Source organism: Oryx dammah, unplaced genomic scaffold, assembly GCF_014754425.2.
Source record: "Oryx dammah isolate SB20612 unplaced genomic scaffold, SCBI_Odam_1.1 HiC_scaffold_14, whole genome shotgun sequence".
Taxonomy (NCBI): Eukaryota; Metazoa; Chordata; class Mammalia; order Artiodactyla; family Bovidae; genus Oryx; species Oryx dammah.
In genome coordinates, this window is record NW_024070198.1 from 14,943,217 (window position 1) to 14,956,953 (window position 13,737).

Sequence of the window (13,737 nt, forward strand, 5' to 3'; positions counted from 1 at the left end):
CTTTACTGTCTGAGGCATCAGGGAAGATCTCTGTTCCTGCACACCCCCAGATAAATCTCAGTGGAACTGGCATCTTTGAGGGTGGGATATGGGCAGGGTAGACCGTGAAGTTTTGAAATCTGGTGTGCGGAGGGTTCCTAGTTCTCTGGTGTATTCGCACACAGGGTGCATATCCCTGTATGTGTAAGGCCTCCTCCCCCTACAGCCTTCTTTCCTCTTCCATTTCAGTTGCTTTGCCTGTGCCCACCCTCATTCCCTTTCAGACTGGTGGTTAGCCCTGGAGGGTGAGGAAGCAAATAGTCCATTCTCCTTCACTAATACTCTGCAGAGTGTCACAGTGAACTGGTTAGGGAATGGTGTGCTAGATCACTTCTGCTTCTGAAAATGGGAAACCAAAGAGTGGGAGGGGGGCAAGACAGATATCAGGAAGATCTCCATAACAGGAGAGATAGTATAGAACTCTTCACCAAGCAGAAACTTGGGTTGATAAACCTATAAAATTTTTTAAATTTTATTTTTAATTAGAAGATAATTGCTTTACAATGGTTTCTGCCATACAATGACGTGAATCAGCCATAAGTATACAAATATCCCCTCCCTCTTGAACCTCCCTCCCACCCACCTCCACCCCAACCCACCCCTCTAGGTTGTGACAGAGCACCAGGTTGAGCTTCCATGTTACATAGCAACTTCCCATTAGCTGTCTCCCTTACATATGGTAATGTATAAGATTTAGTGCTCTCTCGGTTTGTCTCACCCTCTCCTCACCCTCTGCCACTGTGTCCACAAGCCTGTTCTCTACATCTGTGTCTCTATTTTTGCCCTGCAGATAGATTCATCAGTACCGTTTTTCTAGATTTCATATATATGTGTTAATATACATTATTTGTTTTTCTCTATCTGATCTACTTCACTCTGTATAACAAGCTCTACATTCATCCACCTCAGTTCAACTGACTCAAATTTGTTCCTATGATGAGTGAGTATTATTCCTTGGTATGTATGTACCACAGCTTCTTTATCCCTTCATCTGTCGATGTCCATCTAGGGAGAAGGCTGTAAGATTCTGAATGGCTGTGCATGCGCGCATGCCAGGTCATCTGAGTCGTGTCCGACTCTCTGCGACCCTAAGGACTGCAGCCTGCCAGGCTCCTCTGTCCATGGGATTCTCCAGGCAAGGATACTAGAGTGGGTTGCCATGCCCTCCTCCAGGGCATCTTCCCATTCCAGGGATCAAACCCGTGTCTCTTACATCTCCTGGTTCTTTAGCCTTCTCTAGTGCCACCTGGGAAGCCCAAATGTCTGTGGTAGGGGTTACCAATCACAGTGTAACCATAGCTTCTGTTGCTTTATTTCAGAACGCCAACCAGGCACCTCGATGGCCAATTCCAGTGCCCTTCCTTCAAGTTCAGCTGGGATCAGCAAGGAACTGATTGATCTGAAGCCCCTCATCCAGTTCCCAGAGGAAGTCGCCAGCATCCTGATGGAGCAGGAGCAAAATATTTACCGAAGGGTCTTGCCAGTTGACTATCTTTTCTTCTTGACCCGGGGCTTGGGCACAACAGAACGCCAGAGGTCCCTGCCCTGTCTCAAAGCATCCATCTCAGCATCCATTCTTACCTCCCAGAACGGAGAGCACAACGCCCTCGAAGATCTTGTGATGAGATTTAATGAGGTAAGAAGCCACTCTCAGATGTGTTGTGATTGAATCACTAGTAAGTGATTGTTTTCATTTTTAGTTCATTTTTAATTGAAATATAATTGATTATAATGGATCAATTTTTGCTGTACAGCAAAGTGAATAAGCTATTCACATACGTATGTCTTTTTAGATTTTTTCCCTTATAGGGCATTACAGAATATTAAGTAGAGTCAGTCCCCTGTGCTATGCAATAGGTCCTTATTAATTATCTATTTTATATATAGTAGTGTGTGTATGTCCATCCCAATCACCCAGTTTGTCCCTCCCCCACTCTCCCCCTGGTAACCGGAAGTTTGTTTTCTGCAGCTGTGACTCTACTTCTGTTTTGTGAATAAGTTCACTTGTACCATTTTTTTATATTCCACACATAAACAATGTCATATGATATTTGTCTTTGTCTAACTGCTAGTAAGTGACCATTAGGCATTTCTCCTTTTAGGTTTCTTTGTTACTGCTTATCTCATCTACCTGTCTGTCTTGACGCTTCCATGATGACTGTTTTCTTTCCAGGTAATGAGATAGACACACTGTCATCCTCCCTTTCACTCCACTCCACCCTTCAACCTGATTGAGCCCATCTCCATCCCATAGCGTAACCATGTTCTTACAAGCTTTCACCCTTTGGACAACCAGAACCCCTCATTTTCTGTATGCCCTTGCCAAAATGTTCTCTCTGGGCTCATGTTCAAATAGTCTCCTCCTGGTGCATGTAAGCCTAGGTGTCTTAATTTGGAGTTTGATGACATGATCCCTTGCCCATGGGGTCTTTCTAGCCCACTCCATCTTCTATTGTCAGTTCTCCCCCGCAGAAATTAAACACTAATACACCTGGGTCAGAAGAGCTAGGAGGAACATGTTCTTGAAGGACAATGAATGGCCTCATTCCTGACCTCTGTATACCATCAATTTCTCAGCGCCAGAAAGTCCCTCCAAGGCCTCCGAGACCTTGCCAGAAGCAACCTCTAAAAAGGACAGGTGTGACCAGAGTCTGGGAACACCTAGAAGGGGGGTATTGTAAGAGGTCTAGGAGCTTGCTGGGAGCAAAAGAGCCAATGGCTGGACACCCTGTGACCTTGGACCAAGGATGAAGGACAGGATAGAGAGGCAGGTCTCTGTGAAGTGCTAGGGTCAGGGGATGCTGCACTCTTGGACTTAAAGAATAATTTCACTCCATAGCCTAACCCCACACCCAGAGCTTTCTGTTCTAGATTTTATTTCTTTTAGACTTCATTTCCTTGTCTTGAATATTAAAACACAGAATTTCAGTCTGTGTGTTTGGTGGTTGTTGGTTGGTTGAATTCCACAAATACAGTAGTTTCCTCGTCATTTAATAAACTACCTAAATGCTAAGAGAATATCCTAGGTCTCATATATCTCTGGTTGGCAAAGGATCAATCAGCCTTTGTTACTTAAACACTTTCCAACCATAGCAGCTCATCTTGCAGCCTCCATAGCCTGTCAATCATGACCCTGGTGATGGTTGTATCAGGACAGTGAGGCCCAGTGGATGAAGAGAGTGTTAGAGGCTAAGCGCAAACAGTTCTGTGTTCCAGAGATGCCCTGAGCATCATTCCTCAAAGGGAGAGCCGTGATTCATAGGAATTGCTAGCAGTCATCTAGCACTGTCATGCTAATTATTTAACATGTGCCACTTATTTGTTCCTCGCAACCAACCTTGGGAGACAGATTCTTGTCATTAACCCCATTTTACCAAAGGGGAAACAGACACGAGGAGATGGAATTCTTTTCAAAAGGTCACATAGGTGGTAGGTAGCAACAGCGACATTGAAACCCACAGAGTCAGGTCTCAGAGCCTGGGCTTTGAACCAAAACATGAGAAAAAAAATCAGACAATCCCAAATTGAAGGACATTCTACTCTTTAAACATGTCAGGGTCATGAACGATAATTGTCAACACCCGTGGTGGATCCATGTCAATGTATGGCAAAACTAATACAGAATTGTAAAGTAAAAAAAAAAAAAAAAAAAACTAGAGGAGACCAGGAATTTTGTGCTCAACTAAATATAGTTTGGGGTCCTATTACATCCTGGACTAGAAGGATATTGATGGGGAACTGGTGAAATTCTAATAATGCGTGTAGTTTAATTTGTATGAATGTATCAATGTTAACTTCCTTGTTGTGATAATGGGACTATGGTTTATGAAAGATGCCAACACTGGAAGAAGTTGGGTGAGCTATGTACAGGAACTCTCTGTATTTTTGTAACTTTCCTATAAATCTAAAATTACTTCAAAATTAAAAGATTTTTTAAAAAAAATAGTGAAGCTCAGAGAGGTTGAGTCACTTGTCCAAGGTCACACAGTGGCTGAGTGATGTCAGGATCCAGATATCTGTCTCTAAAGTATGTTTTCTTCTCAACCAATTGCCTTGCCTCTCTACTTGTTGAATTACCAAGTTAAAGTTTGTAGTAAAATAAGCATTTCTGACTTAGAGTTTAATTAGCCCAACGTCTCCTTTAACTTCTTGTGCGTCTACTATTTTTCTACTTCTCCTACCATTTCTATTTTTATCCAATTTCCTATTACCATTCATTCATTCATTCACTCACTCAAGATTTATTTATTGAGCACCTACTATCCTATAACCTTCTCTTTTTTATACTGGTGTGTCAAACATCTCTTTTAAATAAGAAATTAGCATCACCGACTCAATGGACATAAATTTGAGCAAACTCCAGGAGTTAGTAAAGGACAAGGAAGCCTGGTGGGCTGCAGTCCATGGGATCTCAGAGAGTCAGATGCAACTTAGCGACTGAACAACAATGTATGATGAAAATTTACAACGTTATTATCCCATGCTTTGGTTCTTTCAGAATTGGATATACAAAATAAGTGCACTTTCCTCAATGGAAGTAAGATATATTTTTCTTGAACATGGGAGAATCTCAAAGACAAGAGAGAGAATACTTGCTTCATTGCTAGTCACTTAGGAGAAAGGCAAATGCATCTGTTCCCACAGTCAGTCTTTCAGTTGACGTGTTTTCTGCGCTTCCCAGAAGCAGGAGACCATAGTGGAAAAGCACCAAGGAAAGTGAGTAACAGTCTGTGGCTGCCAGAAGCTACCAGTCTTAGACTGTAGTCAGGCAGGGGCACAAATCTATACCAAAAAAGGCAGAAAGTATGTGCAGTGTGAGTGACACAGATGGTGGGAGCTGAAGTATCCAGGTGGGCGATCAGACTCTGCTTCACGCTGGTGTTTGCGGCCAGGCCTTGAGGGGTGGTTGGGATAGAGGGGGACCATCTCAGGAAAGGGGAGGAGGCCATTCTGGGCAAGAATACAATACGACCAGTTCTTGTCATGAGCAGGAAAGCCTCATGGTCTGAGGCAGCTTGCTCCTAATTGTCAGGAGAATGTGATCATGAGCTAGAAGTTTCCCAAATCCTAACAACTCTTTACATAAGAACTTAACTATAATGTTGGGGAAAGGGAAGACCATCCCTGATGCCTTTCAGGCAGTGTTGCATAACTAATTCTTAGGAAAAATATGGTGAAAATGCAACTCCAAGTACAGTCATGAAATAACTGAAAGGGGTTTGGCTTACGTTAAGGAAGGCCAGGAGATAAATCATTTAAAATCAATTTAGACTGTGGCTTGGAAGCAAAATTTCTCCCCATTTCCCCTTCTCCTGCCTGATGTCAAGACTAGTACTTGCCAGTGACTTTTCTTTATCCTTGTAAGTAAGCAGAAGCAGGCACAAGAGGCCAGCCCCCAAGCCAATGGTAGTCTAGGGGGTCCTAGTGAAAAGTAAAAAGTGTTAGTCCCTCAGTTCAGTTGAATTCAGTCAGTCAGTCGTGTCCGACTCTTTGCGACCCCATGAATCGCAGCACGTCAGGCCTCCCTGTCCATCACCAACTCCCAGAGTTCACTCAGACTCACATCCATCGAGTCAGTGATGCCATCCAGCCATCACTGTCGTCTCCATCCTCTGTCATCCATCCTCTGACGTCTCCTTCTCCTCCTGCCCCCAGCAGGAGGGGACTCCCAGCATCAAAGTCTTTTCCAATGAGTCAACTCTTCGCATGAGGTGGCCAAAGTATTGGAGTTTCAGCTTCAGCATCAGTCCTTCCAAAGAAATCCCAGGGCTGATCTCCTTCAGAATGGACTGGTTGGATCTCCTTGTAGTCCAAGGGACTCTCAAGAGTCTTCTCCAACACCACAGTTCAAAAGCATCAATTCTTCAGTGCTCAGCTTTCTTCACAGTCCAACTCTCACATCCATACATGACCACTGGAAAAACCACAGCCTTGACTAGACGGACCTTTGTTGGCAAAGTAATGTCTCTGCTTTTGAATATGCTATCTAGGTTGGTCATAACTTTTCTTCCCAAGAGTAAGCGTCTTTTAATTTCATGGCTGTAGTCACCATCTGCAGTGATTTTGGAGCCCCCAAAAATAAAGTCTGACACTGTTTCCACTGTTTCCCCATCTATTTGCCATGAAGTGATGGGACCAGATGCCATGATCTTCGTTTTCTGAATGTTGAGCTTTAAGCCAACTTTGTCACTCTCCACTTTCACTTTCATCAAGAGGCTTTTTAGTTCCCCTTCACTTTCTGCCATAAGGGTGGTGTCATCTGCATATCTGAGTTTATTGTGATCCACGCAGTCAAAGGCTTTGGCATAGTCAATAAAGCAGAAATAGATGTTTTTCTGGAACTCTCTTGCTTTTTCCATGATCCAGCGGATGTTAGCAATTTGATCTCTGGTTCCTCTGCCTTTTCTAAAACCAGCTTGAACATCTGGAAGTTCACGGTTCATGTACTGCTGAAGCCTGGCTTGGAGAATTTTGAGCATTACTTTACTAGCGTGTGAGATGAGCGCAATTGTGTAGTAGTTTGAGCATTCTTTGGCATTGCCTTTCTTTGGGATTGGAATGAAAACTGACCTTTTCCGGTCCTGTGGCCATTGCTGAGTTTTCCAAATTTGTTGGCATATTGAGTGCAGCACTTTCACAGCATCATCTTTCAGGATTTGAAATAGCTCAACTGGAATTCCATCACCTCCACTAGCTTTGTTTGTAGTGATGCTTTCTAAGGCCCACTTGACTTCACATTCCAGGAGGTCTGGCTCTAGGTGAGTGATCACACCATCGTGATTATCTTGGTCTTGAAGATCTTTTGTGTACAGTTCTTCTGTGTATTTGTGCCACCTCTTCTTAATATCTTCTGCTTCTGTTAGGTCCATATCATTTCTGTCCTTTATCGAGCCCATCTTTGCATGAAATGTTCCCTTGGTATCTCTAATTTTAGTCATGTCCAACTTTTTGTGACCCCATGTACTGTAGCCCACCAGCCTCCTCCGTCCATGGGATTTTCCAGGCAAGAATACTGGAGTGGGTTGCCATTTCCTTCTCCAGAGGATCTTCCCGACCCAGGGATCAAACCCTGCATTGCAGGCAGATTCTTTATCATCTGAACCACCAGGGGGTTCTAGGGGTGGGCTCAGTCCTGCTCCCCTTGGTTTGGAAGGCAGGGCTTGCTGAACCCTTTTGACCCAGACGCCTCTCTGTAGTCATATTCTTGTTCTGACGTTCCGAGAAGCCAGTGTTCTCTCTCCTTCGTCTCAGGCTCAGCAGGCTCACATCCTGGCCACCCTCAATGTCCCTTGCTCTGACAGTCTCAAATCATATTTTTCTTTTCCTCACTCTTTCTTCCTTTCTCCCACCTCTACTTCTAGTCCTCATTCTTTTTGATCTTACTGTTCTTAGTTTCTCTTCGAATTAATCCCAGAGCCGTTTATCTCTTCGAGAAGGAGACAGAGAGGCATTTTTTGGTAGATAATTTTCCCAAAGAGATGACATACTTTATCACGTGCCTTTGAGAAGAGATGAAAGGCAAATACAGATGGATGAGCATCCTTACTTGCTTTGAGTTCATGCCCTTTTCTTTCGAAGGGCTGTGGTTGAACATGGTTTGGGAAAGCGGTATATGAGTCACTAGTTCTCAAACCTTATGCCTACTCAGTATGGCCTGCTTTTGTCTGGTTGCCCACCCACTGATGGCCTTTGGGGTCAGAATTCATCATCCCATGCCCTAAGAGAGCAGTTTTTCTTTTCGAGTAGGTCTTAGCAAGACCATTCTCAGAGCCTCTCTCTGATCCAAGGGCAGGTGGCAGGTGGCAAGCCCAAGACTGAGCCCTCGGTTAAACTGAGACCCCAGGAGGCTCAGGAGAGATTCTCCCTGGCTCTTTACCCTAGGTGACTTTCCCTCACCCTCCCATGTTTGGTCAGCCTAAGCCATCATCAACCTGCTTCTCTAGACACACAAATGTAGGCAGCCCAGAGTGACACTCAGGTGCTGCCTGTCCCTTCCATCTAGTTTCACCAGATGTCAGTTCAACAGTGTAAAGGGCACCCTCTCTATAAAGAGTGCCAAGGTGCAGCTTAACTCTCTAGGAAAGATCATAAGAATAAATAAGCCATCTGACCAGAGAAAGACTGTTTGGGCCTGAGTCCTTTCAGCCAGAATCTCCTTGCTGTTCCGTTGCTCAGTCATGTCTGACTATTTGCAACCCCATGGACTGCAGCACGCCATGCTTCCCTGTCCTTCACCATCTCCTGGAGTTGGCTCAAACTATGTCCATTGAGTCAGTGATGCCATACATCCATCTTGTCCTCTGTCGTCTCCTTCACCTCCTGCCTTCAGTCTCACCCAGCATCAGGCTCTTTTCCAATGAGTCGGCTCTTTCCATCATGTGGCCAAAGGATTGGAGTTTCAGCTTCAGCATCAGACCTTCCAATGAATAGTCAGGGTTGGTTTCCTTTAGGATTGACTGGTTTGATCTCCTTGTAGTTCAAGGGACTCTCAAGAGTCTTCTCCAACACTACAGTTTAAAGGCATTAATTCTTCAATGTTCAGCCTTCTTTGTGGTCCAACTCTCATATCCATACATGACTACAAGAAAAACTATAGCTTTGACTATATGGACTTTTGTCAGGAAAGTAATGAGTCTGCTTTTTAATATGTTCTCTAGGTCGGTCATAGCTTTTCTTCCAAGGAACAAGTGTCTTTTAATTTCATGGCTGCAGTCACCATCTGCAGTGATTTTGGAGCCCAAGAAAATAAAGTCTGTCACTGTTTCCACTGTTTCCCCATCTATTTGCCATGAACTGATGGGACCAGATGCCATGATCTTTGTTTTTGAATGTTGAGTTTTAAGCCAGCTTTTACACTCTCCTCTTTCACCTTCAAGAGGCTCTTTAGTTCCTCTTTGCTTTCTGCCATAAGGGTTGCATTATTTGCATATCTGAGGTTATTGAAATTTCTCCCGGCAATCTTGATTCCAGCTTGTGCTTCATCCAGCCCAGCATTTCATATGATGTACTCTGCATATAAGTTAAATAAGCAGGGTGACAATATTCAGCCTTGATGTACTCCTTTCCCAATTTTGAACCAGTCTGTTGTTCCATGTCTGGTTCTAATTGTTGCTTCTTGACCTGCATACAGGTTTCTCTGGAGGCAGGTAAGGTGGTCTGTTATTCCCGTCTCTAAGAATTTTCTACAGTTTGTTGTGATCCACACAGTCAAAGGATTTAGTGTAGCCAATGAAGTAGAAGTAGATGTTTTTCTGGAATTCTCTTGCTTTTTCAATGATCCAGCAGATGTTGGCATTTAATCCAGCTTGAGCATCTGGAATTCTTGGTTCATATACTGTTGGAGCCTCATTTGAAGTATTTTGAGCATTACTTTGCTAGTATGTGAGATGAGTGCAGTTGTGCAGTAGTTTGAATATTCTTTGGCATTGCCTTTCTTTGGGACTGGAAAGAAAACTGACTTTTCCAGTTCTGTGACCACTGCTGAGTTTGCCAAATTAGTGGTGTATTGAGTGCAGCACTTTTACAGCATCATCTTTAAGGATTTGAAATAGCTCAGCTGGAATTCCATTACCTCCACTTGCTTTGTTTGTAGTGATGCTTCCTAAAGCCCACTTGACTTTGCACTCCAGGAGGTCTGGCTCTAGGTGAGTGATCACACCACTGTGGTTATCTGGGTCATGAAGATCTTTTTTGTATAGTTCTTCTATGTATTCTTGCCACCTCTTCTCAATATCTTGTGCTTCTGTTAAGTCCATACCATTTCTGTCCTTTATTGAGCCCATTTTATGCATGAAACATTCCCTTGGTATCTAATTTTCTTAAAGGGATCTCTAGTCTTTCCCATTCCATTGCTTTCCTCTATTTCTTTGCATTGATCACTGAGGAAGCCTTTCTTATCTCTCCTTGCTATTCTTTGGAACTCTGCATTCAAATGGGTATATGCCGGGGTCCAGCCCCGGTGGATCCAGGGAATTCGAAGTGGGGATGGTGTTGTTGAGGGAAAAAACTTATTTATTTATTAATATAAGATTAGATTAGGAATAAATAGTGTAGTAGGAAAATTAAGTGGAGAAAAGAGGCTGAATAACTTGGTTTACGTGGAAAGCCAAAAAAGTTCCAGACAAGGAGCTTGCACCATCTACGTTAGGCCACCGGCATCCGTTTGAATATCGGAGAGTGACCTGCCTTGGGCTCTCTCTCTTACGGATCTTAGAAGCCAGGACAAGTAAGTAGACATGGTGAGCCTCCACGCCCCAGATGGGAATTCAGCCAGAAATTAGAGTAAAGAGAAGACACGGGGGAAACCAGTCCTTCCAATGACTGGCCTGGCCTCTATTGTCTAGAAAGGCCTTTTATACCTTTTTGATTGTACATAGAGATCAATGGGTAATACAAAATTATGCAGTGTTAGCAGCCCAGGCTCTTATCAAAACCACGCTTTTCTCTCTGCATACCTAGCTGTATACACAAGTCTTAGGTAATTTACATCATCTTCTGGCCAAAAGGGCCAATTAACATTTTACAGCCTTTTTTCTGATAAGGGTTTGTCAACTAGAAGACTTATTTGTGTTGTTCTTCTTAAAGTCTGACCCAGCATCAGGATCTCACCCAGCATCAGGATCTTTTCCAACGAGTCGGCTCTTTCCATCATGTGACCAAAGGATTGGAGTTTCAGAAAGCACTAAATAAAGTTACATTCTTACATAGCAAAAGATACAGCAATTTATAACAAGTAAAAGGAGTACAGTGATTTATAACAAAAGAAAAGTAATTAACTCAAAAGTCTAGTGTCGCTAACATCAAAACTACTATATATCTTTTTCCATATCCCATTTACATTGATTAACATCCTCCCAAGTGCCTAAAAGATAAAGAATATGGAGGCCTGACGGCAGTCATTGAGTCAACAGTGAAAACCCATCACCAATATGATTTTTAGCTCTTTAGAAAAGGCTCTGTATCTTTAAGATGCTTTAAGCTTTGTGCCTCTCGCAGTTGGGGGGCTGCAAGCAATTCATAAGCTGTAAGAGGTCTGGGGGAACCTGTTAGGCAAGTTAGAGAGTTATCAGAGGGGGTTTAACTAAAACATCCCTTTCAAATGCAGAAGGCTAAAGCCCTGAGTTGACTTTTTCCAGAGTGTGTCAAAAGAGTGGAAAAGCAGAGTACAAAGGCCAGCAGATTTTTGGTTTTGGGAGTACATGCTCAGGAAATACCAGGGGGACACCCTGAGATCTAACTCGCCTTGGGCATCAGATCTCTGCCACATGACCTTGTCATGGGTGGGATTCCTCACGCTGGCTCCTGGCAGGTATATCTTTCCTTTTATCCTTTGTCTTTCATTTCTCCCCATTTCTCAGCTATTTGTAAGGCCTCCTCAGACAACCATTTTTCCTTTTTGCATTTTTTTCTTGGGGATGGTTTTGATCACCCCGTCTTGTATAATGTTAGGAACGTCCATCCATAGTTCTTCAGGGACTCTGTCTATCAGATCTAATCCCTTGAATTTATTTGTCACTTCCACTGTATAATTGTAAGGGATTTGATTTAGGTCATACCTGAATGGCCTAGTGGTTTTCCCTACTTTCTTGAATTTAAGTCTGAGTTTGCCAATAAGGAGTTCATGATCTGAGCCACAGTCAGCTCCTGGTCTTGTTTTTGCTGACTGTATAGAGCTTTTCCATCTTCAGCTGCAAAGAATTTAATCTTTAAGGGATCATGATCAGTTTGACAAATTCCAACATCCAAGTCTCTCTGTTCATAGCCCAGGAAAGACCATTTTAGCATAGTAAGAAAAAAGCATAACATATCATCATGACCAATGGGAACTTCCCTGTGGTTCAGTTGGTAAAGAATTTGCCTGCAATGCACAAGACCACCTGTAATGCATGAGACCAGGATTCGATCCCTGGCTCGGGTCAGGAAGGTCCACTGGAGGAGGAAATGGCAACCACTCCAGTATTCTTGCTTGGGTAATTCCATGCACAGAGGGCCTGGAGAGGTACAGTCAATGGGGTTGCAAAGAATTGAACATGTCTTAGTGACTAAACCAAAAACAGTGACCAAATTGTTCCTTCACTTGAAATATTTTAGAAAAAAATATTGGTTTTGAATTTGTACATTCAGCCTTGTTAGGAAAGTTTCCTATCAAAGCTTCCTGTCCCCCATACTCATACTCTTTCATTCAGAAAGCCAAACAAATCCTCTGCTCAGGACTGCTGTACAAACTATTTTCCCTCATATTGGAATACTCATGAGGTAAGTAATAAAGCTCTCTCAGGGTAAGGGAAATTTCAGCTTTCTTTGGAAAACTAGAGTTTTCCTTGGGAAAGCACTTCTCCCTAGAGGCATACCTCTGAGAGCAGAAATGGTATTCATTTCCCTGGAAATTTCATGCCACATTCCCCAGGGAACAGAAATTTTAGTTCAGAAGTTTCTGGACTAAAGAAATACGTGCATGCTAAGTCGCTTCGATCATGTCCAACTGATTTATGAATATAGGACACTTGTGAGAGATGCAAGCAGGAAGGCACAGGGGCTCTGCCCCAAGGATTAAATAGGCTGCCATTTTATAACCAAAGGAAAGTCAAGGAGGGGGGAAAGACACCTTCTTTAAGTAGATATCAGGCTTAGATCTCTGGCTCCTCCCTATATCAGGCAGGAGAGAGTCTGACCCTATGAGGTCACGCTAGGATTATTGTAGCACTTACTCAAACCAGTAGACACAGGTGGTGACATTTGTCTTTCACCTAATGGCGTGGAATATTTATTTATGCCTTTATAGAAGCAAGCCTGCTTTGGGGAGTTTTGATAGCTTTCTTGAGGAATCATTGGCTTATGGTTGTCTTCCAAAGTATCCTAGGTTTCCCTATCTACGGTGCCTGGGTTCTAATCCATCATTTCCCACTGTGGAACCTCAAGCCAAGTACCTAATCCCTCATCTTTCGATGGGGATATTAATAGTACCTACTTCACATGGTTGATATAAGTCAGAGAGATGACGTGGGTAAAGCACTTAGTGCGGACCCAAGACACAGTCCTGGGCTCAATGTCAGTTACAAACAAAACTAAAATAGCTGCATTTTCACAATAACTCACGATAATAGATCCCACTTATTATTATTATCCCCTCACGTAACAGATGATAAAATGGAAGCACAGAGAGGCTAAGTAAATGACCCATGGTTTCAGAGTTAGTGTTTGAACTCAGGTGGTCTGAAGCCAATATTCTTGATTCATTAACCTGGCGCCACTGAATCAGAAGCCATAAGAGCCCTTTTTCCTCACCTTGCTCTTTTATTCTGAATTAAACCATTTGCTTCGCCAATAGTATTCAAATATTCTTTATTATTTCAACATGTATAATACTGTTGACCTCCTTGTTGGCTCCATGATATTGAAAATGTGGCATCTCCTTTGAATTGGCAGACTGTGGAGCTGGAAATGGGTAGGACAGTGGTATTGCAAGATGTCTGAGAACATTGTCCTAGAAGAATAAAAGAATAAACTGTCATTTCCCAGTGCCAGGCAGAAATGGGATTCAAGGTCTTTGGCTTTTAAAGTTTCCTTTCGGCTTTGAAATCTCCTTAGGTACTGGGTACTTGAGAATGTAGGCTGCCAAAAAGAGAATAAAATTAAAATTTTGCTTTAGGGACTTGCCCCATCCAGTGGTTAAGACTCCAGGCTCCCGATGCAGGGAGT

The 13,737-nt window shown here is 43.0% G+C and overlaps 1 protein-coding gene across 1 annotated transcript in view; it reads left to right on the forward strand.

Moving 5' to 3' along the window:
- PLCE1 (phospholipase C epsilon 1) overlaps window positions 1-13,737 on the forward strand; it is a 335,041-nt gene that overhangs the window by 167,526 nt on the left and 153,778 nt on the right. The window contains exon 3 of the mRNA XM_040254554.1: window positions 1,359-1,675. Within this exon, the coding sequence (XP_040110488.1) occupies window positions 1,359-1,675 (317 nt within the window). The remainder of the gene's footprint in view (window positions 1-1,358; window positions 1,676-13,737) is intronic.